At 46.1% G+C, this 27,075-nt stretch overlaps 2 protein-coding genes across 5 annotated transcripts in view; one reads left to right on the top strand and one right to left on the bottom strand.

Moving 5' to 3' along the window:
* The first annotated feature begins 1,475 nt into the window (after nt 1-1,475).
* Eaat2 (Excitatory amino acid transporter 2) lies at nt 1,476-11,577 on the top strand. 3 transcript variants are annotated; one of them, XR_011173528.1, is made up of 11 exons: nt 1,476-2,517; nt 4,201-4,326; nt 4,437-4,644; nt 5,315-5,357; nt 5,429-5,682; nt 5,750-5,983; nt 8,107-8,301; nt 8,390-8,524; nt 8,597-8,705; nt 8,782-9,053; nt 9,820-11,577. XR_011173528.1 is itself a non-coding variant. In XM_069116397.1 (11 exons), exons 1-11 carry the CDS (start codon nt 2,343-2,345, stop codon nt 9,866-9,868), a joined length of 1,647 nt encoding a protein of 548 aa, XP_068972498.1. In that variant the 5' UTR covers nt 1,476-2,342; the 3' UTR covers nt 9,869-11,577. The 3 variants fall into 3 exon arrangements, 2 of the variants coding, with proteins under 2 accessions (XP_068972498.1, XP_068972499.1); XM_069116397.1 differs by having other exon boundaries at nt 8,782-8,900; XM_069116398.1 differs by having other exon boundaries at nt 8,782-8,916.
* Nucleotides 11,578-11,672: 95 nt separating this feature from the next.
* Nucleotides 11,673-27,075, bottom strand: part of ds (dachsous cadherin-related 1) — a 214,328-nt gene continuing 198,925 nt past the window's right edge. For both annotated transcript variants that reach the window (XM_069116820.1, XM_069116821.1), the window contains exons 11-17: nt 25,645-25,971; nt 25,072-25,558; nt 21,382-22,327; nt 21,004-21,289; nt 17,608-17,904; nt 15,147-15,603; nt 11,673-15,073 (exon numbers count right to left, since the gene is read on the bottom strand). In XM_069116820.1, coding sequence (XP_068972921.1) covers nt 12,745-15,073; nt 15,147-15,603; nt 17,608-17,904; nt 21,004-21,289; nt 21,382-22,327; nt 25,072-25,558; nt 25,645-25,971 — 5,129 coding nt within the window. In that variant the 3' untranslated portion in view covers nt 11,673-12,744. The remainder of the gene's footprint in view (nt 15,074-15,146; nt 15,604-17,607; nt 17,905-21,003; nt 21,290-21,381; nt 22,328-25,071; nt 25,559-25,644; nt 25,972-27,075) is intronic.

Below are 27,075 nucleotides of genomic sequence, written 5' to 3'. Positions count from 1 at the left end.
TACTTGTTCGTTCCTTATTTTCCATACATCTCATTGGCTTGCTATACAAATTGAATCTGTTCAGCGTTCGCTCCCAGTTTCCTCTGTAATGAGATTCTTGGATCGGTAACGAATCGCAAGACTGTTTTCAATATGAGACTATAGACGATATTCTTCTCGGAGGATGTCGGCAGCGCGAAAAATGCAAACAGCCACGCACGAATGCGTCTCGCTGACAAAGAGGAAGATACGGAATCGGTGGTTGTACATGTTCGGGAAACTCGATAAATAGAAGAACTTATACCGATGCTGTTCTCGACAGTATTACAGTTCCCTCCATAGATTATTTACGAGAGGGGTGAGTCGGGATCCCGGCACCTTGCTATCGGAATGATCTCAAACGAGAAGTTTCTTTCCATTATTCAAGAACGGTGACCCGCTCCTTCGCAACGCAACGACCGAATTTTTCTTGGGATAATTCCACGCATTTCGAATAACCTTTGTCATACGAATACGACAGAAATGTCGATACTTATTTGCCAGTAGCTCACATGTAGACATTTGATCGAGAAAAGGTCAAAGAAACTTCCGTTTAGCTATAACAATACGGATATTTTTATAATAATATTATATCCCAATGCAGTTTTATTTCTGTTAAAGTCGTCTTTTTTAACGAGGATAAAACCAAATTGGCATAAATACGCGATTTCGTTCTCGCGATTTAAGATCCGTCCTGAATTCATTGTTGTTCAGAATACATACGAGTTCGATCGGTTCAGTCTATAGCTTACGTTTCTTCGATATCGGACAAATTATCGAAATAAAGTCTAGTGCTTCCATCTCTTGCTGTTGGTAACAATCACCCGCTCCGTTACCAGTAGTAAAAGCCATTACGGTCGGACACAAGTAGATTCACTTCGTTCCCGGTCGGACACTTATCGAGTATATTCCTAATCAATACAACGTTATATCGCTACTGCGAAATACGTAACCAGACACGATTAAAATAGAATTAAAGCGTTAGAAAATTTGTATGGGAAGAATATTTTTGTATTCGGCTGCTATCAGGTTTTTCGGCTGCAAAGAAACTTAAATCATTGAGATACTCGAATGAATCAATGAGATACTCGGACATTGATTTTTCAGGACATCGAAAAATCAAAGAGCAAGCATTGTGAAAGTAGATTCGTTTCATAGGACGAAATGCATCTATATCTGGTAGATACTCCCCTGGAGCATCAAAGCGTCATATAGTTCGTTCGTTTAGGCCATCAAAACTTGTGCGCTTTTATTTCGACTCTTTCGTGTTATTCCTCTCTGACTATTGTCGCTTGTAATGCACAATCCAACGACAGTTCATCGGTGTCAGATATACATACCCGTTTTCAGTCGACCGACTTAGCCACCGGAGTTCGCGCAAGCGTCTTCCGGCTGAGCCCGTGGGAACGGGTAGGGGTCGCCGGGGAAAAGGGGAACCTCGGCAAATCAATACGTATATATCCTCCAGTAACCGGTCAGTTGGGGCTCATCCTTCGTGATAAACGTATCGAAATCTAAACGACCATCAAAATTCATTCGAATACTTTATTCGCCATTTTCTTTTAATTGCCACGTTGACCGACTAATCGATCCCGCTCGTTCTACTATTAAAAAGAAAAGAGTCACGCGATTCGAGTAATCTGGTGCATGCAAACCAGCGATATCAGCCCAAGGTGCAAAGTGCTAACTCTAAAAGGTAACTGACCCTGTGCAACAACGCGAACGTTCAGGCAGAATCAAGCAATTGCTCCGAGAGACCGGTGACCTCGGTAGGAAGATCGATCGCAAGCTTTCCTTTCAAGAAATTCTCTCCCTATTCAATACGGCTTGGTTACCTACCAACGATCCATAAAAGAGTAAGTCCTCCGAAGCTTAGAAAACAGAGAACAACCCATCCCAGTGTTCTTTCATCCTGAAGAACTTGTGACTTTAATCCTCTCGCACGTCAAGTGAGCGCGGATAGTAACGCGAGGCCATTGGGTTGCGTTAGCGAGGGACCGATTGATTCGTCTCAACTTGACTCGAAAGAAGTCGAGTCGAATCCCTGTACCACGATCGAGCTGCCGCGCTCTCGCAAGGCCGTCAGGCTATTGGAACGTCTGGTGGGAGCGCGTGATTGCTCGTTCCGCACGGATTTCCCGAAACACCCCCAAAACGGCAACCCGTCGTCGTTGTGGTGTTGCCGGGGCCCCGCCGTTAGCCGCGAGAGATCGCGAGAAGGGAACTTGGCAGAATCGGCGGGGCGATCGCCCAGAGGATCGGCCTCCTCGTGCGCGACCGGCTCCACCACCACCACCTACGCCGCTTACTGGCGGCCTAGTGAAATGGAGGAGAAGTCCTCGGCTCGGTTCTCCGAGTACTTGTTCGCCAAGATGGATGGCCAGGACGTGTCGGCCTCTCAGGGTCCCCGTAAGGTGACCGCCGACACCAGAAAGTTCATGCGGGAAAATCTTCTTCTCATAGTTACTCTCTCCGGTGTTCTCTTCGGCGTAATACTCGGTAAGTACGGAGAAATATCAAAATCGATCGAACATTCGGTTTACTCATCTACGACGTCGAACATCCTTACGATAATATTAATTTTATACGTTGACCTGATTCATCGCGTACGTCGGGGCGACTTCTTTCCTCTCTCGAGTCAATGAATCATCGATATGTCAACTAAATGTCAATCGGTTACATATCGAGCTTGAAACTCGAGAAAACATGGTTTCCTTATAGTATCTACTCAATGAGGTTGCAAAATTTCCATCAACTTTTTATTTATAGTAAATACGATGAAAGTTGTAAGGACGAGTTCCGAGCTACATCACGTACTCCAGATAATGACAGGGCCATACCAAAAGCTCCTTACGCTTTCGTCCATTACGGGAAAGCGTGCCAAGGTCGAGTTCATCCGATACGAGCCGATCTTACTTTTTCTGCCGATCGATAGCAGTCGTAGATAGAAGCCCATCTCTGTTCCTTCATTTCTTCCATCCTTTTTTATCTCCCTTTTCTCCATTAGAATTTTACGCAAACGAAATGCAAGTTTTCTGTTGCGTCACGTGCGCGAACGCCATACACGTGTTAATAAATGATTATGCGCGCTACTTAACGATCGGGTCTTCGTAATCGTTGAAACTATATCTGTCAATGATATTCCCTCGCGAGTCGAATTGCTTGCTGTAAATTAAAATTGACAACGAGAAGGGATATAGACTCGATATGTCTCGCGCGCCATTAACCGTGACGATCCACGTTAAAATTAACTTTTGTTACATAAAACGCTAACGTGTTATCCTGTTAAAAGGTGACAATCATCGACGAAAGGTTTCCGTCAAAAGTCTCATCTATTTAACTAACTTATCACCTAGGACAACCTTGAACACGAACGTACTAACCTTTCTTTAGAATTACGTTGAAAACGACTCTCTTTAAAATGACTCGATGACCGTCGACGTATTTTCATTTACGCTTCGTCATTCTTTTCGACGATTTAATTGCCACAGTGTACATCTGTAGCGATGTTAGTGAATTCGAATTTGGAAATACGCTTTTCTAATCATTCGCAATTACATTAAATGGCACGCCCAATTTCTCGCGTATCGTTTTACATTCGCATTACTACTCGTCGATAAAGCAATTCTTTCTACAACTCGCTCGCGTTTATAGACAGTCAGTTACTGGCATTAAAACATAGAGATATAAAAATATGTATCACTGTGTAAGTGGATGCGTTATAGGAATAGAAAGAGATCTCTGCGTAGAGATGTCTTCTGTTCTTGTCTAATCAGGCATGCACACTGATGCTGCCCGTTGATCGGTGTTACACTTACATATTTAATATACGAATCTGCATGCATTATTAGACAAGGACACAAGTAGCCTGTTTTGCAGCGTTCTCTTGCTATTCCCATGTCGCCTTCTCAGCTCGCTCACACACTTTATTTTTATATCTTTATGCATAAAAATATTATTATTTTAAAAAATTATTATCGCAAAGATCATATCTAGTAAATTTAAAGCGATGTTATCATCCGTACATGGTCTCATGTATTATACAGATATAACTTTTTACTGGTAAAATTTCAGAAACTGAACTTGTTTTCATTCTGCTGCGCCACTTCATCACATTCACCTTGAATAGACTTAAGCCTTCTAGAAGCAGCTGTCATAGCAGTAATCTCGTTATTTTTTCAGGGTTCGGTTTACGACCCTTGAGCCTCGGCGATGACGCAGTTATGCTAATCAGTTATCCTGGAGAGCTCTTCATGAGGTTGTTAAAGTTAATGATCTTACCACTAGTGATTGCCAGTCTCATATCAGGTAACTACATGTAACTCGATGCGTTATGAGAAGAGCTAAGCTAATAAAAACTATATTAAAAACTGATTATGCCGAAGCAACGCTAATCGTGTAACGTCTACAACTTACAGGCTCAGCAAGTTTGAACGCAAGAATGAACGGAATGATCGCCGTCAGAACTTTGGTGTACTTTATACTCACGTCGTTACTGAACGCTGTCCTTGGTGTCGTCCTGGTTCTGCTCATTCATCCGGGTAATCCTGGAATTAGAAAATCGATGGCGACCTCGCACAGCGGGAGAGCCGTTAACATCTTGGACAGCCTTCTCGATTTGGGAAGGTAGATAGTATTCCTATCTTCTTCGTTTATGAAATAGTGTTAGTCGTTAGATATCGATCATACTTGTTATTTTTGTACTTCTGCGTCGACACGTACGCCAACACTGTCCCGGAATTTTCCTACGATAAAAGTAGAGTCCTTTACCTCGTCGCCGGAGCAACGCTTGACTCGTTCCACTGTACTCTCCGATGACAGGGGTATCGCGGTAACTTTCATCGCATGCCTTGCGTGCTATTGGATTATTCTCATTGATTCCATCGCTTGTCCGGTATAATAAAGCCAAACCACGACGACAGCGTTGTCCGGATTAAACACGGTTATCAGCAATCGACTCATCGATTCGCCGAGTAAAAACCCTTTCTCCATTTTGGCTATTTACACATTCTGATAAATTATTGGAACTACGTAAGCGTTCCAGTGGGAATTAAGGTCGTGTAATTTCACGACCGGTGAACTTTTCCAACAATTGGGAATGATACCAACCATGACGGGATTAAAAGTATCGATCGCACATACTTTATTTATACGTGCTAAAGAAATCCGTTTAAAGCATAGTTCAAAGCATTTGCGGTGCATGCTATCGGCTAACGAAATTATAGCGCATATCGTCGATAAACGCAGCTATCGATTAACTAGTTATGAAAATTGCGCCGTATTTCGCGTGTTACAGGAATATGTTTCCGGATAATATTTTCCAAGCAGCGTTTCAGCAGGTATGCATCTTCACCATTAATAATCGCATCTATACATATATTTTATTCATTACACGAAATATTTCTGGCAGGCTCACACCGTATATGTTCCAAAAACGATGCCCTTTCAAAATCTAACCGACTCGATATCTTCGGACGTTCTCGGGGACGATGAATTGATGAGAGTAACACAATACAGAAGCGGCACGAACACGTTGGGCATAGTATTCTTCTGCCTGGTGTTCGGCACGTTCTTAGGTACTCTCGGCGAGAAAGGCCAAATCGTAATCGACTTTTTCAAAGCTGTGTTCGAGGTTATCATGCGAATGGTGTCGACTGTAATGTGGTACGTATGAAGACGCGTATTCGATGGAAGGATGAGAAGCTTAAACATGAAAATCGTTTCCTCGTAGGATGACACCGGTAGGCATCACCTCGGTAATTGCCGGCAAAATACTCGGTGTCGCCGATCTGGCATTGGTGATGTCGCAGCTCGCCTGGTTCATCGTTACGATCGTGATCGGTGTGTTTTTCTATCAGTTGGTGATCATGCAGCTGATCTATTTGGCCTTCGTGAGAAAGAACCCCTTTAAATTCTACACCGGCCTCGCCCAGGGTACTCTCACCGCATTCGCCATGTCATCAACGTGAGTCGTCGATCTTCGAACTCAGCCCGACCTTCAGAGTACCCATATCGCCTACCTCACATGGCCTCGGTCGTCATCGTCATTTAGTTTTTGATTCTTTTACTCGGTCGATCGCGATTCATTACCATCGGGTCTCTTGCCAACCGAATTCGTCGTGCCTTTTATTTTTATTTTACATCGTGTCGATTACGTTTGTCGATCGTTCGAGGAAACTGCAAGGCGATCAAGACTCGAAATAACAGGTCGACGCATGCGTTTGAATCGATTGATAGAGACAATATGTTTCAGCCAGCCGAGAGGAGGCATTGCGAGGCCTTAGTCCTGTACACCTTCCCAGATTGATACTTTCCCAGCAGCGTTTCACAACGTTAGAACACAGTTACGATTCGCTTTGAAGACGTTGTCGAACGCTATCGAATCCTACTTTCCGTCATTCATTCGATTCCTCTTTGAACCTTTTATGTTTCTTTAATGTTTCCGCGCTGTTCGCGGGGAAACTCCTCATGACCAATAAGAAAGAGAGAGAGAGAGAGAGAAAGGGAGAGAGGTATGCAGTTCTGGGTGGCACTTAGGATGCAGATACTCCCGGTTAGTAGTAATTATCGACGAACTTTCGGTGAAGTTTTAATGTTTAAACGCATCACTGACCGAAATGATAAGCATATCACCGAAATAATCGAATGTATTATCGAAATAATCGAATGTATTACCGAAATAATCGAATGTATTACCGAAATAACCGAATGTATTACCGAAATTTCGATGACATTGATGATATGAAATATGCAACAGAGAATAGACTAACGAAGAAGGATAAAATCGTAAACAAAAACTGTATAAGTGCACGGAAATATCCTGGTTATGTCCGTGTGTATTTAGCCGGAAATCAGCTGACTCCGTGTCACCTGGACTGATTCTTGGCGTGGAAGACTTAAAGGGCTTCCATTATCCGAATCTTCTGTCCCTCGTAAGAGGAAGGATAGAGGAAGACGAGACCGCCAAAACAGGCTTCGTGCCACATATGATATTTATTTAAGTATTTTCCAAGAAAATTTTCCAAGAGGAAAGCTGAAAAAAATATTGGTTGCTCGTGTCGAGCCCGCTCTTCCAGGTTTGCCGGCGCCGTCCATCACTGGCCAGAACACCCGAACTACGATCATTCTCTATTTCTTTAACTGTTCATTATCGCGGATCACGCGAAGCAACGATCATTTTTTCAGTTTGTCCATCAGCATTCGTCAAGTAACCAAAATTCACGTGATCCGACCCCTGTTCTCCTTTCATTTACCCACTTTCCTTCTTCAGACGTTTATTCCCCGCTCGTTCCTTTCGATGCATCGTGGGACAGAGAAGCATTCGTACATCGTGTGTAACGGTTGCAATGATTCTTAACGTGCTTCGAACCTTTTCCGTCCCATCATTGCGGCGCTCAAGATCGTAAACGCCCTGCAACGGCAATATCTAATTCAACTTGTTTTCTATGTGGATTAACTTTTTCCAGAAGAGAGCGTACACAACTGTGCGTACACTGTGCGACTGAGAGAAACAGCTCTTAGTGTATCTGAACAGAGACTGTATGAATATCATGATGATGTATTAGAACACGCGCTGCACGCGGCCTTTTGCAGGTGGTTCAGAGACCGAGGGTGGCCTTGGTAAGTAATCGATGGCCGCAACATGAAGGTACATGCGATTGTCTGTTACAGGAGTTAGCCTGATTTCGAGACACGATGGAAGAATCATCACTGTTCCCTTCGACGTCGACATTAACCCTGGTTGATTTTCAGTTCGTCTTACGGTCATTCTGGTTATTAGTCTCTCGAAACCTTTCTGTCCATGCCACTTGTACCACCGAACGCTCTATCAATCGACCTTGACGCGTATCTTTTCATCGAATTTCTTATTCGCTTCGTACAATTCGTGCTTTATCCATTTCATTGCATTATTCGCCGCTCGAAAGCGTACTATGTCGAGGAAGTTGTGTTAGAATTTACGAATTACGATCACACTACGCCAGAATGACCCTTCGTCCATGGACATCAGCTACGCAGCACGGAGAAATGATCTTTCTTTATCACTCGACAGCTGCTTTGCCCGATCTTTTCTAACGCAGTTTTGTACAGGGCTGCTGCACTTCCGGTCACTTTTCGCCTGATGACGGATAAGCTTCGAGTCGATCCTAGAGTCACCAGATTCGTTCTGCCGATCGGCTGCAACATTAACATGGACGGGACAGCGCTGTTCGTCGCCGTAGCTAGTATCTTCATCGCGCAGATGCATGGCATGGTTTTGGGCTTCGGCGAAATTATAACAGTTATGTAAGTTTTTCTTTATTTAGTCCGTTGCTTGAACTCGTTACTTACAACGATCCCCATTTACATCAATATGGCATCGTTCTTCTTTAAGTTTAACCTCTACCGCTGCGTCCGTGTCATCGGCGTCAGTTCCAAGCGCCGCCTTGGTTCTTCTTCTGGTTGTCCTAAGCGCCATCGATGCTCCTGTTTACAATGTCTCTCTTTTATTCACCATCGATTGGTTCGTGTAAGTAACACAGCATTTTTCTTTCGATAACAAGCAATAAGTACTAAGTTCACTAACAATTTCTACATCCAGGGATCGCATTCGAACAACGAATAACATGCTGGGAGATTGTTACGCCGCTGCTGTGGTCGAGCAATTGTCGAAGAAGGAGCTGATGGCGTTGGATGCAGCAGCTTATCAAGTACGATCATTGCGAGACCGTGCGAACGCTATTTGGGGTGAAACGAAACAAAATTAACTCGGGATATTTCTTTTAGTCGGAGACCGTTCTGCCAACGACTATCGCAAACGGATGCATTTCCGCCAACAGGGTATCCGATCCTGACACCATCGTCGTCGAAATGCAAGACGACACGAGGATAGCCGGCGTCGCCAAGTAAACAAGCTTGTTGGTAGGGCTAGGCTATCACTTTGTAAGATTGCAACGATCGCGTGCATTTTCGTTACATCCTTTATTCTGCTTTGCTACCGCAAAATCTCATGCAAATCGTTGATATTTACAAATGATTCATGGCAGGCTTTCCTCATGGTACGTACGTCTTTCCATTTTCATATTTTCTTCGATTGCTGGCAAATTTTCATCGGCTCACTGTCAATAGAAGCGAAAATCAATGAATCGCGTTAGTCGTATCGATCATCGTCCGAATAACAGTAAGGAGCAAGCATAATCATGTCCGCCCACAATGTGCTTTCATGAATCGTACGCGACCCGACTCTTTTTATAACTCATTCGTAATTATTAAGCGTAACCTTCGCTATGAAAATCGAGCCGCTTTGACCTAGAAGCCGTAGATCATTGTACTCCAATAGCATCTTATAAATAACCAATCAATCGCAAATGTGGCGTGCCGTGGAGTGATTCATGCGAAAAACAGACTGAACTTTTGCATTGACGTTATTCAAATCATTGCGAAAACAACCTTGAGAGTACACAATGTGGCATAATAAATGCAGCGTGGCATTGGGGAAAAGCGAATGTGAAACAGCGAAGAAAATTGCGTGAGTCGAGAATAATTCAGGCTATGCTTTCCCCTTGAGATTTCTACATAACGTTTTGGAAATAACAACCAATCTCGATGGATTTGGACTTGGATTTAAACTTCTCGGAATAGACGAATCAAATTATGAAATATCTATCCATCATCGATCATGATTCATCGTCGACAGCTTTGACTGCATTCTTCCATGCGATCGTCATCCTCGATACACGCTAACGTTCCATCGTGCTTGTTAAAGTGCCGCTTCGAATTTGTATCAACACAGGGACATTCTTCAATTTTGTCGTTTCATTTCAGCATCAGCGTATTGCAGATACCAAGGAGCGTGACGGAAGAGACAGTTTGACCTGCGCTAACGTTCCAAAAGTTAGTTTAGCTAGCTGCGTACATATAAAATACCATCGAGTGTGATGCGTTCAACTGGGATCAAAAAACAGTACACTGGCTACGCGAATGTTATCCTTTTATCGCATCTGTTTTCTACTCTTACAGAATGTGTTCGAAGGAATTACATGATTGCAACCATAACAGATATCAAACATAAAGTCAATACGAAAGAGTGCGCTACATGATTCGCCAGTCGTTTAGTGCTATGATCGCATAGCAACAACGATAACGAAACCATTTCTAAGCTTTTGTAGTGGCTTCTTCGAGCGAGCTGAAAATCGCCAGATCACCGATTCGATTGCACTCTGGAGTATTAACGATCGCGTGAACAGCGTCGGATGTGGTGCCTTATTTTAACGGCGGCGTATAAATGGTCGCCCGAAAGTAGTAAAAGCGCTTTTCATTTGCCAAGCGTAGGGCAGCGTTAACTCATTGCCTGGTAAATATATCCCGTGACCGATCATTGTACTGCCACAAAATCTTTTGTACAGTGTGAATTGTGCGAATCGATGAAACAATTTCACGAAACATTTAACTAATCGAGAACCTTTCTTCGTTATCAGACAATGAGTGAAACCTTGCATGGTGCCACGATGACTTTGTGACGCTTGATCGATGTTCCCTTTTACATCGGATCTTGATCGATTCTTGACAATTACGTGGAAGAATATCGAAACGTTGGTAAAGGGTTTTATGCAACATTTTGTGTAGCGTTAGAGTCGTTGTGATATGAATCGATTAGCACGAGTCACGATAGTAATTACTTACAAACGTATCATACCATCGGTTAACGTTTGATAGATAGAACATCGTTAAACACTACCAATACGTAGACGAAACATTTCGAAAGAAAACGTAGATTCCTTTAGCGTTTATCCTACCGAATTTCATATTTGGACCATCGACAAACGTAGATCGGTGTATAGAAATCTTTACCGAAGATAGATCGACGATCTTAGAACCGAAGACATTTTTGTCCGAGATATTTGTCGACAAGTACCGAATCTGCGATTCTGCCTCTGTTTTCGATTAAACCTTAGGCCAATTTCTATCTCGAGTTACAGTTGCCGACTTTGTAACACATCCAAGAAGATGATTAAAAGGAAAAAAAAACAGAAAAAAGAAAAAGAAAAGATGACATAGCGCTCGTAAACGAGAAGTTTCAAGACTGGACATGCCATTTAAATTACAATGTATTTATACCGTTATAGGAGAATTCTGCAAAGGATTCACTAATTTTAGGCACTAGAAACGTAGGTCGATACGTGTTCTCTCGTAGAGACTGTTTAATGTACAAATTAACTGGATAAATAGTGCTTCGTAGCGAGCTCTTCGTCGCTTGAAAAATATACACGGGTTCGTCGAGAAACTTGGAATAATTTTCGCAACTTTGTCGCCGTTTTCGTTTAATAATTTTGCTTTTCAGATTTCCCGGTTGTCGAATTTGCGTCGAATCGTTTACCTTCGAGTTTTGCCGTAGCCCAACCATTTGCGTAACATTGATTTTATTTTTCGTTCAAACTGCGTATACGAAAGCGCGCTTTGTTCGTAGTCTTATAATCTGAAAGAGCGAATAGAGAAATAATTTATCAAAATACTTCAAAGACTACATGTGAATATACTTGTAAGGCTCAACGTGTTGTATTACAAGACGCAGATTTATACAAGTCTGTCGTGTTTTTCTTTTCAAACATATTCCTTGCCTGTCTCCTTCAAATACCCACAATGAGATATATAGGGTTTGTAAACAAAAATCCGATAGATTCCTAAAAAATTCATTTATTTAAAATTCACCGTCAAGTGAATCCTGGGCTCACAGAAGAGTCTTTGTACAAAGAGTTGTCTTTTTTTATACAAAATATGACATACCTATTTCCTAATATTTTTATGTATATATATACCTGGCTGAGAAAAACGTTGTCGTCTTCCGTTACATCGAAATTCCAATTGGAAGACCAGCACAAAGTAAAACTGAAACGGGGCATGAAAAGGTATCTCTGGAGTTGCGCGAGCACGAATATCGGATTGATCAGTACGCTCGTGTCGACGCATTTTCAATCCGTTGATATCGCCATGCTCGAGGAAACGTTCGTTCGAGCGATCGACCGATTCGTCTCGGTCTCTAACGAAATTAAGGTGACTGTACAGCCGCGCGTTTCAACGGGCATGGCACGAAGACACGGACTTCGAATCGAGACTATCGGGGCTATCGAGTCTATCTTTTGATTATAAGGCGTAATGGTCAATTTTTTCTTGTTTTTTCGTATGAGTATTATTTACACGATTACTTAACGATTACGCGGCCCATTTCGGACTCCTCTATGTACAAACAAACGAGTATTATTTTAACTATCGATCGACCGACGATCGAAACGGCAAGTAACAGTCGTATATCTGTGCTTAAAAAAATATCGCGCAATCGCCTCTTTTCCGCAGGTCATACGTTCTATACGTTAGGATCGTTGCGCGAGTACGAGAATACGGGATTATCTACAAACGTTCGTTTCGATTCTACAACTAGACGCGTAAAAGAGGCGTTCGTGTCTATCACGGCAGAAATAAAAAAATGTGCACTTTGGCACCTTCGAGAATCTCGTCGAAGGTCAGTCAACTTAAAGTCTCTATTTTATACACACTGCGCTCATACTGCAATCACACGAAATCGGGTATACGCTAACGACGCTTTCAACGCGATAAACTCCGATTAAAACATTCTCTAAAATATAACTCGCAACTTTCGAATCGACGCTATCGAATGTACGCGATACCGGATCCAAAATATAACGGGACTAATACTAATATCTGACGCAACGCGACTATGATTTCGATATACCGTTAGATCCTTAATTCAGCGTCGGTAACTGGAATACCTCTATTGGCACTTTGACCGGACCTTTGAGTGGCAGGTGGCACCAAAGGACTGATACTAGGACTTCTGGTGGCGAGAGGAGATAAGGACGGAGAAAAACTCGGGCTAAGGGCCGCCGATGGGAAAGTGGAAGCATCGTGGCTGATCGGAGATCTTGGAAGAATGCCCCTGGCTAACGCGGGAGCCGCCAACGACCTAGGAGCAACGGAAGTGAGCAATGGCGGGGGCGGGGCTTTATGTACAGACTTGGTCTTGCCGCTGCTTCCTGAATTTCCGCTTTGAACGCTAGCAGCGTCGTCTTTCAGCCTGGCGATTTCGCTGAACACGTGAGCAAGTGGTTGATAATGAGGACCCCAATCCAGCAGATAGTCCCAATTATACGATCCAGTCAGTTCCTCCTCGCTATGAACGATGGAACTTAGGGATCCGTTCATCGATGGACCTCCAGGAACTTCTAAACCCGACATCGGTCTTCCAGGTTCCCCGATTTTCCCATAAATCAAGGTGGCGATATCCGCTTCGGTGGCGGCCTCGTCCTCGAACAAGTGTAAGCTATCGAGAGGCAGCGCTTCAGGCGGTCTTCTTGGAGTACCAGCCGGAGGGTCGACGATGCCTAACCTGGCTAAATATTCCTGAGTATTGTGAACCGAGAGATCACTAGCCGAGTCTCCAGTCTGTTGGCCTTCGTTGATCATTCGAATCTCTTCGTCTTCTCCGTCGTCCTCGGCCGAGCCTCTGCCAGACGAGCCGGACTGGTCGCTGCCGGACAATTCCGAAGTCGCCTGTTGCTGCCCGGATTGACCAGAGGTACCATACGGTGGTATCTCATCGTACTTGGGGGGTGCAAATTGACAGGAAGCAGCGCCGCTTCCACCATTGCCGTTCCCAGAGCCTCCGTTTCCTCCTGCACCCACCCCGGCAACGCTTCTAATCGGTATAGTATCGAAGGCACTCGGATCCACGTAGCTATTGGACGCAGTGGCATTGCTCTCCCCGTTTAAACTTGGTTTCGTGCCCGGTTTCTTATGCCTTCGATTTCGAAGATGAAGATAGAGGAAAATAGCACCAAAGACGACAACCAACAAAAGCAAGGCGATTAATAAACCTAACGCCCAATCGGCTAGACCCCCAGTCGCTGCTACTGCCATGTTAGACCCAACATCGTTCGGCGTAGCCAAAGCTGTCGCGCCTCTAGCTTCGTTCACGTCGCTGTCATCCGCCAAAGTGATTTCTACCACTGTCATGTTCGACAAAGAGCCCTGTCTACCGGAACTGGCACTGACCACTAACCTCGACGATTCCTCCACGTCCATATCAATGTGCACCAGCTTCTGCTTCACAATCAACGCGCCTGTGGTGCGATTCAGTTTGAAATAAGGATGTTGCGAGGTCAGTTGATAAACGACTCGTCCGTCGGGACCTTTGTCTCGATCTGTTGCTGTTACATGACCGATCACCGTTCCAGGGATCACCTGAGCTCCGTTTCTAATACCGAATCTGTACATTCTTTCTGTGAATTGCGGGTAAAATTCATCCCTGGATTCGATCTCCACTCGGACTCTGACGGCTGCCGTTCGGCCACCTGTATCGGTTGCTCGTAGAGTGAACGCGTATCTGTTTCGCAGCTCATAATCAAAGACAGCGCGCGTCGTCACTGTGCCGGATTTTCCATCTACAGCGAACAATTTCCAGCTATCGTCGATATCGGAAAATCCGGTTGCCGCGGCAGATACGATGGAATAGTTCAAAGATCCAAATATACCGCGATCCAAGTCCGACGCTCGCGCGGAAAACACGATCGTTCCGATCGGTTCGTTCTCTCCGACGAATTCCAGATATTCAGAGACTGGGAACTTGGGCGAATTGTCGTTCACGTCTTCCAGGTGAATACGAAGCCTCGTCAAAGCGCACAGAGGAGAAACTGGATCGCTGTCGCACGCCATGACCACTAGATTGTGAATGTCTGGTTCGAGATCGCAGTCCAAGGTTGCGTTTACTTGAACAGCGCCGGTGGTTTTGTCCACGCGAAACAGGCCACCGTCGTTACCGGAAGTAATTTCGTACGCTAAATTCGCAGCCACGCTGCCAGCCAGATCGTCGTCCTTGGCGCGCAACATGGCCACCGTAGTACCGCGTACTGCATTCTCTTTGATCGATACTTGATGAAGATCCTCCAAGAAACGAGGGTAATTATCGTTCACATCTTCCACCGTAATGATTACCGTAACTGGTTCGTCTCCTACCAGCGACCCGGTTGTCATGTTTTCGTTCTTGGAGCCTAGTCGTAAAACGTATCTGAAAAATTCATAACCCTCGTTAGTGCCAAATTGGAATTCCTACGAAAACGTTAAAAATCGATCGTCCTTACTTGTCTTTCGTTTCTCTGTCGAGCGTTCTGGAGAGAATCAATTTGCCTCTGGATATTTCGAACGTTCCGCTGTCATCGCCGGCCACGATGGCGCCGTCCAAAAGGTCCACGTCGGACAATCTCATCAAAGTGGTGCCCTTCAACGTATTTTCTTTCGCAGTGACCTTGTACTCTTTGCCGGGCAAGCTGCTCTTCAAACTGCTCAATCGCACGACGATGGAACATATGGACGAGGCCGGTGGCTTACCGTAATCTTCCGCTACGATGGCCAACTCCACCTCTTTGGGCAAAGGTCTTGGTATCGCGGTACGATTAACCGTCAGAACGCCGGTTGCAGGATGCACTGAGAAACCTTTGGTAGCTTTCAGCAGATAATATCGTACTCGACTGTTGTCCTCTGTAAGGTCGTCGTCGGTCGCGTTTACCGTCAGAATTTCTTGCAAGTCCCCTCGTCCTTCTGCAACGACGAAAAAAGAATGACGAAAGTGAGAAAGAGAGAAGAGCTATCGATCGTAGGCAACCGTACGAAGTTTCTCTATATCGAGAGTACGATAAAGCGGAATGTAGATGAAAAAAGCTAAGTGTTTGCACCGACGTATTGGGAATCGATCGTCGGTCGCTTCGGGAGAGTATACTTGAAAAAGCGTGCGGGACAAAGATCGAGGGATCATGGGCGCGAGGTCAAGTACCCTCTCCACCTCTTTTTGTTGGAGGTACCACGTCCTCGAGCAGCACCACCGCCACCACCAACTAAGTTCTTTCTTTTCTCGGTAAAGGAGGAGGATAAGCCGTCCTGACATCGGGCTGAACGGAAGTATGAAATAATAACCAGTTATATAAATCGCTCGGGCGAGCCGTGGGGCCAGCAGGATGGAGCAGCTCCGCAGCTACAAAAATCATTTCGATGCGTTTCAAATCGTCGGATAACTCGGCATTAATGTGCCAAGTTGCAACCTAAAGCGAAAAAGGAAGATAAAGAAGAAAGCTGGAATGAAACCGGAGAGAGAAAGAAAGGCGGAGAGGAGGGGAGGCTGAAATAAAACTTGGTGAACGCGCACCCCCTTGGGGATGTCCGAGGTGAGGAGGTAGGACGACCTCGGAGGAAAGGGAATTTGAACCGAGAAGTGACAGGTACTCTATAATTATTGCGAGACGCGTATGACCGTGGAGTATGCGTGTTCGCATCACGATTTGCAGTGGGACGAATTCTTATTACTGGCCGAGCTTCATTAATCCCACCTTCTTTTCGGAATATATCCTGCCTTCCCCGGACAGTTTAATACGATTTTGATAATCGCCAGATTAACCCGTCTTCCTCGTTCGTTTATCACGATATAAATGATCTCTGCACGATTCCTCCCTAGTGAGAGATCGGAAAGAGTGTCAGCGAGAAAATTAAACCTTGCTCGCCTATTCTCTGGAAATCCCGCGACAAAATATCCCGACTAGAAGCGGCGTCATCGATCAATTGCGGAGGAGAGTATTTTTTAAAACGTCACTCTTGACTTTCCCACTCTATTTACGAATCTACGCGGCGAAGCCCGAGAGGAGACGAAAAGAAAGATGCAAATTCGCGAGGCAGTCACCATCGGAGCTCCCCCCTTTCAACTCTTTCCACGTCCACCTCCTGCCAATCCAGCCTCCCCTGTCACCCCTCTGCCGCCCACCCAAATGCACCATTAGGCGCGGGCCTATGTATTTTTAATAAGTTTCGAGAGTCTTCGAAGCAGGCGATCTCGGCCGGCGGTTGCAACGAAGGCGGCTTTTCGGCTGCCTCGCAAACGGTGTCCTCGCGTTTATTTATGTGCGAGGCGTTCGCAATTCTCCTCGTCTCCCTTCTGCTTCCTCTCCATCTCCCTTCCCCTCCCCCTTAGTCCCTTCTCCATGCCGTCTTTGCCATTCCTTTTCACCCGACCCCCTTTCTCCCTCTCTATTCTCTGCTCGCTGTGTGCTCCCTTCGGCGTTCGAGTAGCTAGCTTTTCATCGATCCTCTCCTTCATCCTTCCATTCTCCTTTCCTTTTCGTCGTTTTCGATGCTCGTCCCCCCTCGTCCGGCTTCTTCCGTTCTCTTCGCTTCTCTTTTCCGCGCTTTATCTTGGCGCGGTGTCAATTCGAGTTTGGAACACGGGCAACAAGACAACGTGTGTCTACTAAAAACCAGTTTTTAAACTCACGTTTATTTCGCGCCGAGAGACTTGCCTCGGGCCGTAGTCGTCCCCCTCGACATCTTTCTCTCCCTTTCCCTCGTTTCTTCGAGCCCCTTTCGCCGCGATTCCTTCGACGGAATATCGACCGAATAGATTGCAACTCGTAGCTATGTACAGTTCACTGCGATCTCTTCTCTTTCAACGTTCACACGAGTCTACTACCTCCGCTTCGCAGGAAACTCTCCGATCAGGTTGGTACGGTATGTGGCAAACGATTCGCGGATTCGAAGAAAACGGCCACGAAAATTACTTACCAGGCAGCGTGGCGATGTAAGCGGATTGCTGAAACCGTGGAGCGTTGTCGTTGAGATCCGTGACACGAACTATCAAGTCCGTGGTCGCCTCGTGAACACCGTCGCTGGCGATAACTTGCAAGCTGTATTCCGACCGTGTTTCGGCATCCAAACGTCTTCGGAGAACGACTTTGCCTCCGTATCTATCGATACTGAAAGGACCTGGACTGGTCACGTTACCAAATCGATAGGTCAGAGCCGGGGAACTGTCCACGTCGTTCGCCGTGATGGTGGTTAAGACGGTGCCAACAGCGGTACCTAACGCAAAACATATCGCAAATGAAATTCAACTAGTTAGAATTTTACTGAAGTCGGGAGGAAAATAGCGTCAAGTTCGTCGAGCGACACAGAACGTTCGCTCTTGATGAACCATTTAACTGGAACATCGAATGGCAGCCAGTTCATCATGGTACAATGCCAGACTCCGTTGTTACTGATGAATGGCGTCGTTATACGGGCCAACCCGCTTCCCTTGATCTTTTTATTTTCGGCCAGAAGCCACTTTGTCACCGCCAGACGATCATGTGCGATACGTATACAGAGCATTATATATATATAGAGCGGTGTTGCAATCTCGGCCGAGCCAGACCGAGCTCTTCCGCGAAGTTAAAGACAGTTCGAGGGAGTCGCGTTTAAAATGCATTGAATCCTTACTTATCGGCTCTCTCTATCTCGCTGGTGCTAAGAAGAACGCTCGGCGAAGATTCGGTCTGCGGATCGTAGGCGATAATCTGCAGTTTGCCGTGAGCAAATTGCGAGAGAGATATCTACGAGCGGCCACTGGATATTAGAAATCGTACCACCAAACAAAAGTATCGTCGTTACTGTGAGGAACGATAACGTTTAAAATAGAATTTCGCGAAACGATAGAGACTGGATAGAGATGAAGGACGAGCAGAGCGATACACGCGCCGATAAAGGAATTATTTTGCGATGAAGTGACGCGTCCGAATGACTCGGGGACTAGTTGGCACGCGGCAGCGTTCGCTCGTAAATTTCACGGGTGATCGTTAAAGTCGTGTAAATCGGTTTTGAGAGCGGCCACGGCCCTGAATGAACGCGTGGCTCGCACTGTACGAGCTCCGCGCTGCGCCATGCCGGTAGTGTTCCTCCGCCACGCCGCGCGTCATGCCGCGGAAGTCGAAACAAAGATCTCTCTATCGGTGGATGTTCTCGTCCGCGTTTCCGTTTCTCTCTTCAAGCCCGCGATATTCCAAGAAACAGGCTGAGAGAGCAGGCAACCAGCACGTGGTAAAACTCGTTGCTCTCGAAATATATAAATTCACATCGGGTACTACTCGATCTCCGTAAGTTATATCGCGGTAATTCTGATTACCGGAGGTCCTCGGTATTCGCGGATTGGCTACGTAAATACGAATACGATGTCGGCGATGTGCTCCTTGTACGGAAAATGCGCTCGTCGGTGGTCTACCATTGTTTCGATTTCTCGTGTCAGTGCCACTTTCGGAACCGATACGATCGATGCTGTCGATTAAATCCTCCTTTGGATACACGTGTACGTGTGCAGCCGCGTACGTGTTCCCATCTAGCGGACGCGAAGGAAGGCCCTTCAGGAACAAAGGCGTGGGCTATCAAACATCGGCGAACCGCACCTCTCGTTTTAGGCTGAACGATAATTACATACGCCACGTTCACCGGGATAATTAAAAACAATTATCATGCGCTTCGCTAAAATATGAACGGACCCGACTACGAGATCGTTTTTTATCAGCGCGCGGTTCAATGAAGTAATCGTGTCGTCGATTTCATCGATTACTTTATGCCACGACCAAATTTTTCGCAATCGATCGCATCGCAACGGGCGTAGAGACCTTCATCGAGGCCTCCCACGTCATTGTCGAAGGGATACGTAGTCAAATCTTTGAAGTGATAATAAGCACGTAAAAAGGCTGCCACGTTTCTGCATATTTAACACGTTACGCGATTGCGCTATTTAAATTCTATCGAATGCTGCATCCTCAATAGGCCTGCTATGTAGTAGTCTGGTTTACAGCGCGTTCAAGTTTTACGATGATACAAAGTAGATAGCGATCTCACGTTATTCCGTTCGCGTGAGAGCGCACGTTGTTTTGCGTTGAACCTTAAAAATATACAGTAAAAACCAAAAGAAAGACCGATAAGATAAGAAAAAACAACGAACAATAAAAAAGAATACAACAAAAACGTGGACGAAAGAAGAAAAGAAGAACAGGAGCAGGAGAAGGGGAAGTACTCCCATATACTAAGAGCGGAAGGATGAGAGGCACAAGAGAACGAAGTGAAGAATACGAAGCGCGTTTAAATCTCGTCGTCCGAAGATGGCAGAAAGCGCAGAGAAAAAGATATCGTACTGGACTATTAGAAAATTGTTCTATGTGTAGCTTTGATCAATTATTTTTGCGTATCGTCTGTTCATCTATTTTTTACAGTCTATCGCCTTCTTTCATGCCATGTTCTTTAACATTTTGATCGTTACTCCAGCGAAAAAGCAGGTCTGCTCGAAAGGGTAGCAGCGCGAAACCTAGTGTTTACGCGTTAAACTGGAGGCAGCCTTCGCCCGGTGCCGTTTCATTGAATCGTATCTGTCAATGAGGAGCAATATGAAACGAATGTGAAGGACAAACAGCGTGGAACAACAAGAAGAACGAAGACCGCGAATTATTCAAACGGGCGTTCGCAGCCTCGCCTAAGTTATGCAGATTGTTCCGAACAGTTGGACTTTAATGCCGGCATAAATCCTTTCCCACTTAACTTTATACTTTGAGAGTAGTATGCACTCCTACCTCTGGTATTCGTGTCCCTTTCTTTTTTCCATTGCTCTTACTTTTCCCCTTTCTTTGATCCCATCTCCTTTTCTCTTTCGTACACTTGCGTTTTCGAGCGTTTCGCCTCTCACAAGATACACTCGGCTTTGCCACGCGGAAACATCTCTTTCTACTTTCGACCAACCGATCTTTCAACAAAGTCGTTTAGAACTCGAGCGAATCGATGCTAACGAATTCCAGGTAAAATAGGAAACGAATATGAAAATTCGATCGTTCTTTTCGAACAGCGTCTGGTTCTGGAGTTATTGAGCGCCATGTTGGTCGTGAGGGAGCTAATTGCCGGCCGCAATTAAGCCGAAATTAAGGAGGTGTACGCGTATTCGTGTTTGCCCGTAATTTGTTCGCGCACGATCGCGACCAGATGAGACAAATAATCGGTGATTAACCTTCGTCTCGACCGTACACTGAGAAGAATAAACGCCATAATTGAACTATACGACCGGCATAATTAACTCAATGACATTTATATTCTATCTTTTGCTATTCTCCTGACCTTAATTTAGCGTCGTTAGTGATAATTAACGTGGCTTACCTTCGGAAACGGAGATGATACTGTGCTCTGGAAAAGTCGGTTGATTGTCGTTGATATCGATCACGCGGACGCTGAGAGCAGCCGTTCCGGTCAACTGAGGATTTCCTTGGTCCGTCGCGATTATCGTTAGTCTATATTTCTCTCGTATTTCACGATCGAGAACGATATTGGTTCGAACTATGCCGCTGTACGGTGGACTGATGGTGAATGCATTGTCCGGATTACCGTCGACGATATGATACAAGATTCTGCTGTTCATCCCTTGGTCCGCATCGCTGGCCGAAAGCTATGCAAACGAAACACGCGTATTATACGCCTCTGGCTTACAAGCTAGTGGAATTTTTAATTATTGTTAACATATCGACGTTATATTTTTACCTTGACGACAAAGTCTCCTTTGACGTTGCCTTCCAGGACCGTTGCCGAGTACTGTGTTTGAGTGAAGATCGGTGGATTGTCGTTGACGTCGGACACCTTGACTACAACCTTCACGTATGCTTCCAAGGGATCGGGACCGCTGGTTCTAGCAGCTACAGCGAGCACATGCTGCGAACTTTCTCTAGGTTTCTCCTTGGATTGCTGTCCTTCCAGAGATCTACCCCATGAATTCGTTCGACTGTCATCGGTTTGTTCTTCCACAGGTTTCACCCTCATATCGGTCCACAATTCCGCGTCCAACCTAGAGGGATCATTCACGCGCAACAACCCGGTATCCTCGTCGATGGTGAACGTGCCAAAGTCGTTGCCCGATCCAAGGGAGTAAGAAACGTGTTGCCTTCTACCGTCCGATCGAACGGCCGAGACTTGGACCACTTCGGTGCCAGCCGCAGAATTTTCCTGAATAACAACTTCGTACGACTCGTTTTGAAATTTCAACACTGGCGCCAAGTCGGCGAGATCTCCGACTTGCAGTTCGATCAATCCTCGAGTGCTTTTCGGTGGATTTCCTTTGTCCCTGGCCAGCACCTCCAAGTGATACGTCTTGCCGTTATCCTGCGACAGAGATAACGCCGCAGTAACGGCACCTGTGCTTGGGTGTATCCTGAATTTAGGCTTCTCTTGCTCGTGTAGAAAGGAGTAGACCACTTCTCCATTGGGACCGTCGTCGGCGTCGGTCGCCACTACTCGCAGAATGTTCTTCTCTGGCTGAGTGCCGATCGACACGCGGGCACGAAAGGGATACTCGTCGAAGACAGGGGCATTATCGTTGACGTCGCTCACTCGAATCTCGACCGGGATCGTGGTACTCCTGGCGTCGTACTTGCCGCTGTCCGTAGCTACCACCACGAAGTTGTAAGAACTTTGGCGTTCGCGATCCAAGGGGCTGTGGAAAACAATCGGGCTAGAGACATTCGATGAATTGAACGAGTCGCGAAAATTCGCGATAATTATGGACAAAAGGGAAAGGAAGAATTTTTTGGCGGGAAGCTCGGTTACATTAGCGACTGGCGAAAATTACGTTCGGTTCAGAGCTCGTTTCCCCTGCGCATCAGATGCATCTTTAATTCTGATTTACCGGTCAATAGACGATTGTTCGAACCAGGAGAACGGGCCGGATTTAAAGCGGAAGGTGGCAGCGCAGCGTAGCGCGACGGCGGATAGCTTGTTTGTCTGACGGAAGCCTTAATCGTGCACAGCGATCTTGTGTAATCCACGTCCGCCATTACCATAACTCTGCGGATCCTCCATGGCGGCTCGCTGGTCGCCGTTTCGTGTCTTAAATCGCACGAAAGCCGGGGAAGGTTGGCTGTTTTTTCGCCGTTACCACTGAGCGAATTTAGCGTCTCCGTCCTCGTGAGCTATACGCCTCGAGAAATCGCTATATCGACTTAGGGCTCCAACTCTCTCCCTCCTTTTCCTGATTTCTACGCCTCCTCAACTGAATAGTTCAGCGCGTTTTTAAACATCTTTTTCCCTTTGGCCGGCGCTCTTGCCGCTATCTAGAATTTACCCGCTAGGAGGTATTGCTCTCCTGCTTCGATACATCCGTGAAACCAAACGGCGCGACGTCTTTATCGCACATGTTAATTCTAATCTAATTATACTATCGTGGCAAATTTTTCGCTCGACCCACGACTCGAATGCATAATTTGTTCCCATTGAAAGTAACCGTTTAACGAGTAACATTCAATTGTCGGGTATTTTTTCTAGAATTCCGGTCAGATAGCAGCGATAAAGCGAGTCAGGGGTAATTTATCGTATCGTTGGACTTTGTCTTTATTAGCCGCTTGGAAAAGTCACGCGAACCTTGCGAATTCGCGAGCCGGCAATAAGCACCGGCTGAGCTCGACAATGTCTTTGCCGCGTATACACTGCCTGCTTCGTATGTGCACGTAATAACCTTTAACGAGCGTGGAATAATAATCGTGCGCCGGTAGCGCGCAAAATCGACGCGGTTATTTACGATTTAACCGAGCAGAGCCGAGAGTCGACTCTCGCTGCTGACCGTCACACCGTGCGATTATACGAGCGCGGCTATTTTTATTTACACCGTCTAGATGCGAGATAATATTCTTCGAATCGCTTCTGTTTGAAAATCATCACCTCCGGTAGGATGATGTCGCATCGATGTTCACGGGATTCGTACCGCTATGGTTCGATTAGTCGTCGAGCGCAACGTTATCGATACCGAATCGTCGTTCCTATTCAAGTTAGTTATCAATCCCATCTCTTCCGGGTGGTCCTGGGAATGGACAAGGGGAGAACTTTTATACACCTACTCGTAGCGAACCTCCGCGCTGCTAAACCCGCTCGGGCCGTCGAGGTAACAGCAATAGCAACAATACCAACAACAACGCGATACAACCACGCGGTTGGTGACTACCGATTGGGAAGAGAAACGAGCGCCGGCAGCAGCCGCGGAGCGAACGACGGAGAAAGAAAGTTCGTCCGAACAAGTGGTGGGAGGAAAAAGGGACGGAGAAAGAGTCGCAGACAGAGATCGCGAAAGAGTGGCCCGACCGGGATCTGGTTTTGCATATCAGGCTTTTTGCCGGCTGAAATAATGCATTGAAATGCCACATGGTGCCCCGCTGAAATGACACACGGCTGTCGCGCGGCAAAAGTACGCTTCTGCGTGCCTCCTCCCGACTACCGACACCCTTCATCCTATAGATCTCCCTATTTCTCGGTTTGCTGCTTGTTTGTCTTTCCTTTTTTCTTCCTTCCTCTTCCTTTTTCTTTTTTGCCCTCCTCTTCTTCTACTCCTCCTTCTAATTTCTGTCTCTCTTCAACGACCCTACGTACTCGTCTGCGTCTCTATCGAAAACGGAACCAGCACGGCCGGTACCATCCGAAGTAGTTTCGACGAACGAAATACAGAAATATAGAAGCTTTCGTTTCGCTGGGGATTACGCGAGCAATAACGCGGCAAGATTCGAATGGTGACGAGATCGGAGTTCGTGAAACCCTCGGTGAAATTTAGTCGACAGTGTTCGACCTTGATAGAACGGAAGCTACGGATGGACTAGAGATTTAACGACGTCTCGCGATACGAGTTTATTGCGCGCATAATCGCAAAGGGCAGAAGGGCACAGAAGAGAAGGACGAGAAGGGAGATGCGGGCGAAGAAAGGAGACAGGAGAAGGAAGAACACGTTGATCCGTGCCGACGGGTTATGCATATGGAATCAACTAATCGACCACAGTGCATCGTTCGCGAGTCGCATCGACTGACTTTATAATTCTACAACGTTCCTAGACCTTCCACCTCCTTCCATCTCCACCACCTTCTTGTCCGATGATTTTTTTCATTTCTGTATCTTACCCGCTCCTCCCATGCGTCTACTCGTCGTTTTATGATGACAGTACCGACGTAATATCCCACCGGCGATCCTAATCTCACCCGCAATAAAGATTACGCAGTAATTAACGCCAGGATGAAATTAGTTTGCTGGAAGAGCTCGCGAAAGAAAGAATTCAATGTGGGAGAAGGGACAAGACGTACGTAAAGAGACTAGGACGAGATCACCAAAAGCTCAGTGAGAACATTGATCTCGGATAAAGACTGAGTGAAAAAAAGTCTTCGTTCGATTGTGATAGTTAAAGATAGAGGACGTCGGTTACTCACCCAGCAGTTGTAATGACGCCCGTTAGGTTGTCAACTCTGAATAGCCAGCTCGTTTCTTCGCCGATGGCGTAGGTGATTTTTCCATTCACTCCTTGATCCGGATCCGTCGCTCTCACGGACATGACGCTAGAATCTGGTGCCACATCCTCGGAAATAGTTGCCACGTACTTGCTAGGATAATAGTTTGTCGGGTAATTGGAAGACCCATACGAGAAGCTGTTGGACAAAGCGAATCCAGGATACTCGGAGCTTGGAACAGGCCCTCGAGGTCTCGATTCGGTATACTGATTCTGAACGAATGATGGTGCGTTGTCGTTCACGTCCAGAACGATTACGGTTAAGTTACATCGTGTCTCTAAGCTGGGCCGACCTTTGTCCTTGGCTGAAATCGTCAGGATGTACTTGGATACCGCTTCCCGATCTAGATTCGACATCGACAACATTCCGGTTATGGAGTCCAAGATGAACTTTGCGCCAATGTTACCACCTAAAAAGCCACCAGAACAATGAAGCCTGTATGTATGCATAGATGGACGAAGGGAAACAGTTTGGTGGAACTTCGAAGCGTCTTACCTACGATACTGTAATAAATTTCCCCATTTTTTCCCTCGTCGAGATCAGCCGCCGCGATCGTGTGAATCACGGAAGTCCCTTGGTTCTCGGGTACGGCGAGCGTGTAACAGGAGCCTGGTCGAAATTCGGGGCTGTTGTCGTTTTCATCCATGACTAAAACTTCGAGCGTGCTAATATCCAACAGCTTGCTGGACCTCGCTAAAATCGGAACGGAATAGTGGGAGACTTCCTCGCGATTCAGAGGTCCTCGCAGGGTCACTAGACCGTTCGGTGTAACGGAGAATTTGTCCGCGGCCAGATTGCTTGGAATACTGAAGCTGACGTTACCTGCGCAATCATATCAAAACCTTCGTCAACGTTTCAGTCGATATTTTCATCGATCGATATTCAACGCGTGGAATAAAATTAAGCTCTTTTTTTGGAAGTTACGGTCAACCGAAGCACGTTACAAGAAATTAGGACCACGCGACCGAGACTCGTTTCCTCGCAAGACCATTATCCTGTCGGGTCCTTTCCGAAAATCTGAAATTATTGGTCAGTTTGCATACGTAAATGTGTGCCTTTAAAGCGAAAGCGATCGAATCCCTTGGTCGGAGATCGACACGTAGCGCGAGGCGATAAGCTTCGTAAATTCCTGAAAATATACCAAGCAAATTCGATTCGCGAAATAGCTTTGTTCTTTCGATTACCGGACACGGATCGAAACCAGGGGTGAATGGGAAATAACAAGAGAGAAGAACGAGATAAAAAGCAAAGGATCTTAGCCCCGCAGCAATTATACTCAACGCGTTACGACCGCGAAACTACGGATGCTTGCAAAATTTATACGAGAGAAAATCGAGATTTAGGCGGGCACGATCCGCGAAACGCGGTCGGATAGGAAGAATATCGTATCAAGGAATACCTACCGGTGGTCGTATTTGGCCGTATACAAGGGAAACAATCAAAAGTGTGGTCGAGACGAAAGAATTTTACGACAAACCCGAGTATGGAATATTCCATTCGCGTGGTCATCGTTTTCACTCGAAGGAGTGACGTCTTCCGGTGGAAGCCAGAGTTTAATGCATTCGTTATTATACACAAATTCCGAAGGACGATGCGCATTAAACTACCGCGGCAATACTTTTAGCTAACATAGAACAAAGAGACGCACTAGCGATCGTTCGGTATTTCTCTCTCGTATCGTGAACGTGGCCAGGAGAGCATTTGGCCGGGTCTCGTGTGTATTCCGTATTCGTAGACGCAGCAGAACGGTAGTTACGGTGACGACACGCACACGCTCGTGCCGCACGTACGAGGGTGTCGGTGTTGGTTGGAACCGGTGATTTGCCTATGCGTACTGCGGCAAGCTGGCGGCACGATGATATACGCGGCCATTGTTTCGCCCTGTCCCCTTTCGTTCTTCCTTTTCATCCGCCCTCCCTGCTGCGA

The sequence above is a fragment of the Bombus flavifrons genome, chromosome 7 (genome assembly GCF_040668555.2).
Source record: "Bombus flavifrons isolate JBK064 chromosome 7, iyBomFlav1_principal, whole genome shotgun sequence".
NCBI lineage: Eukaryota > Metazoa > Arthropoda > Insecta > Hymenoptera > Apidae > Bombus > Bombus flavifrons.
Note: the sequence above shows the minus strand (reverse complement) of the source record. Positions and strands in the feature narration are given on the sequence as shown.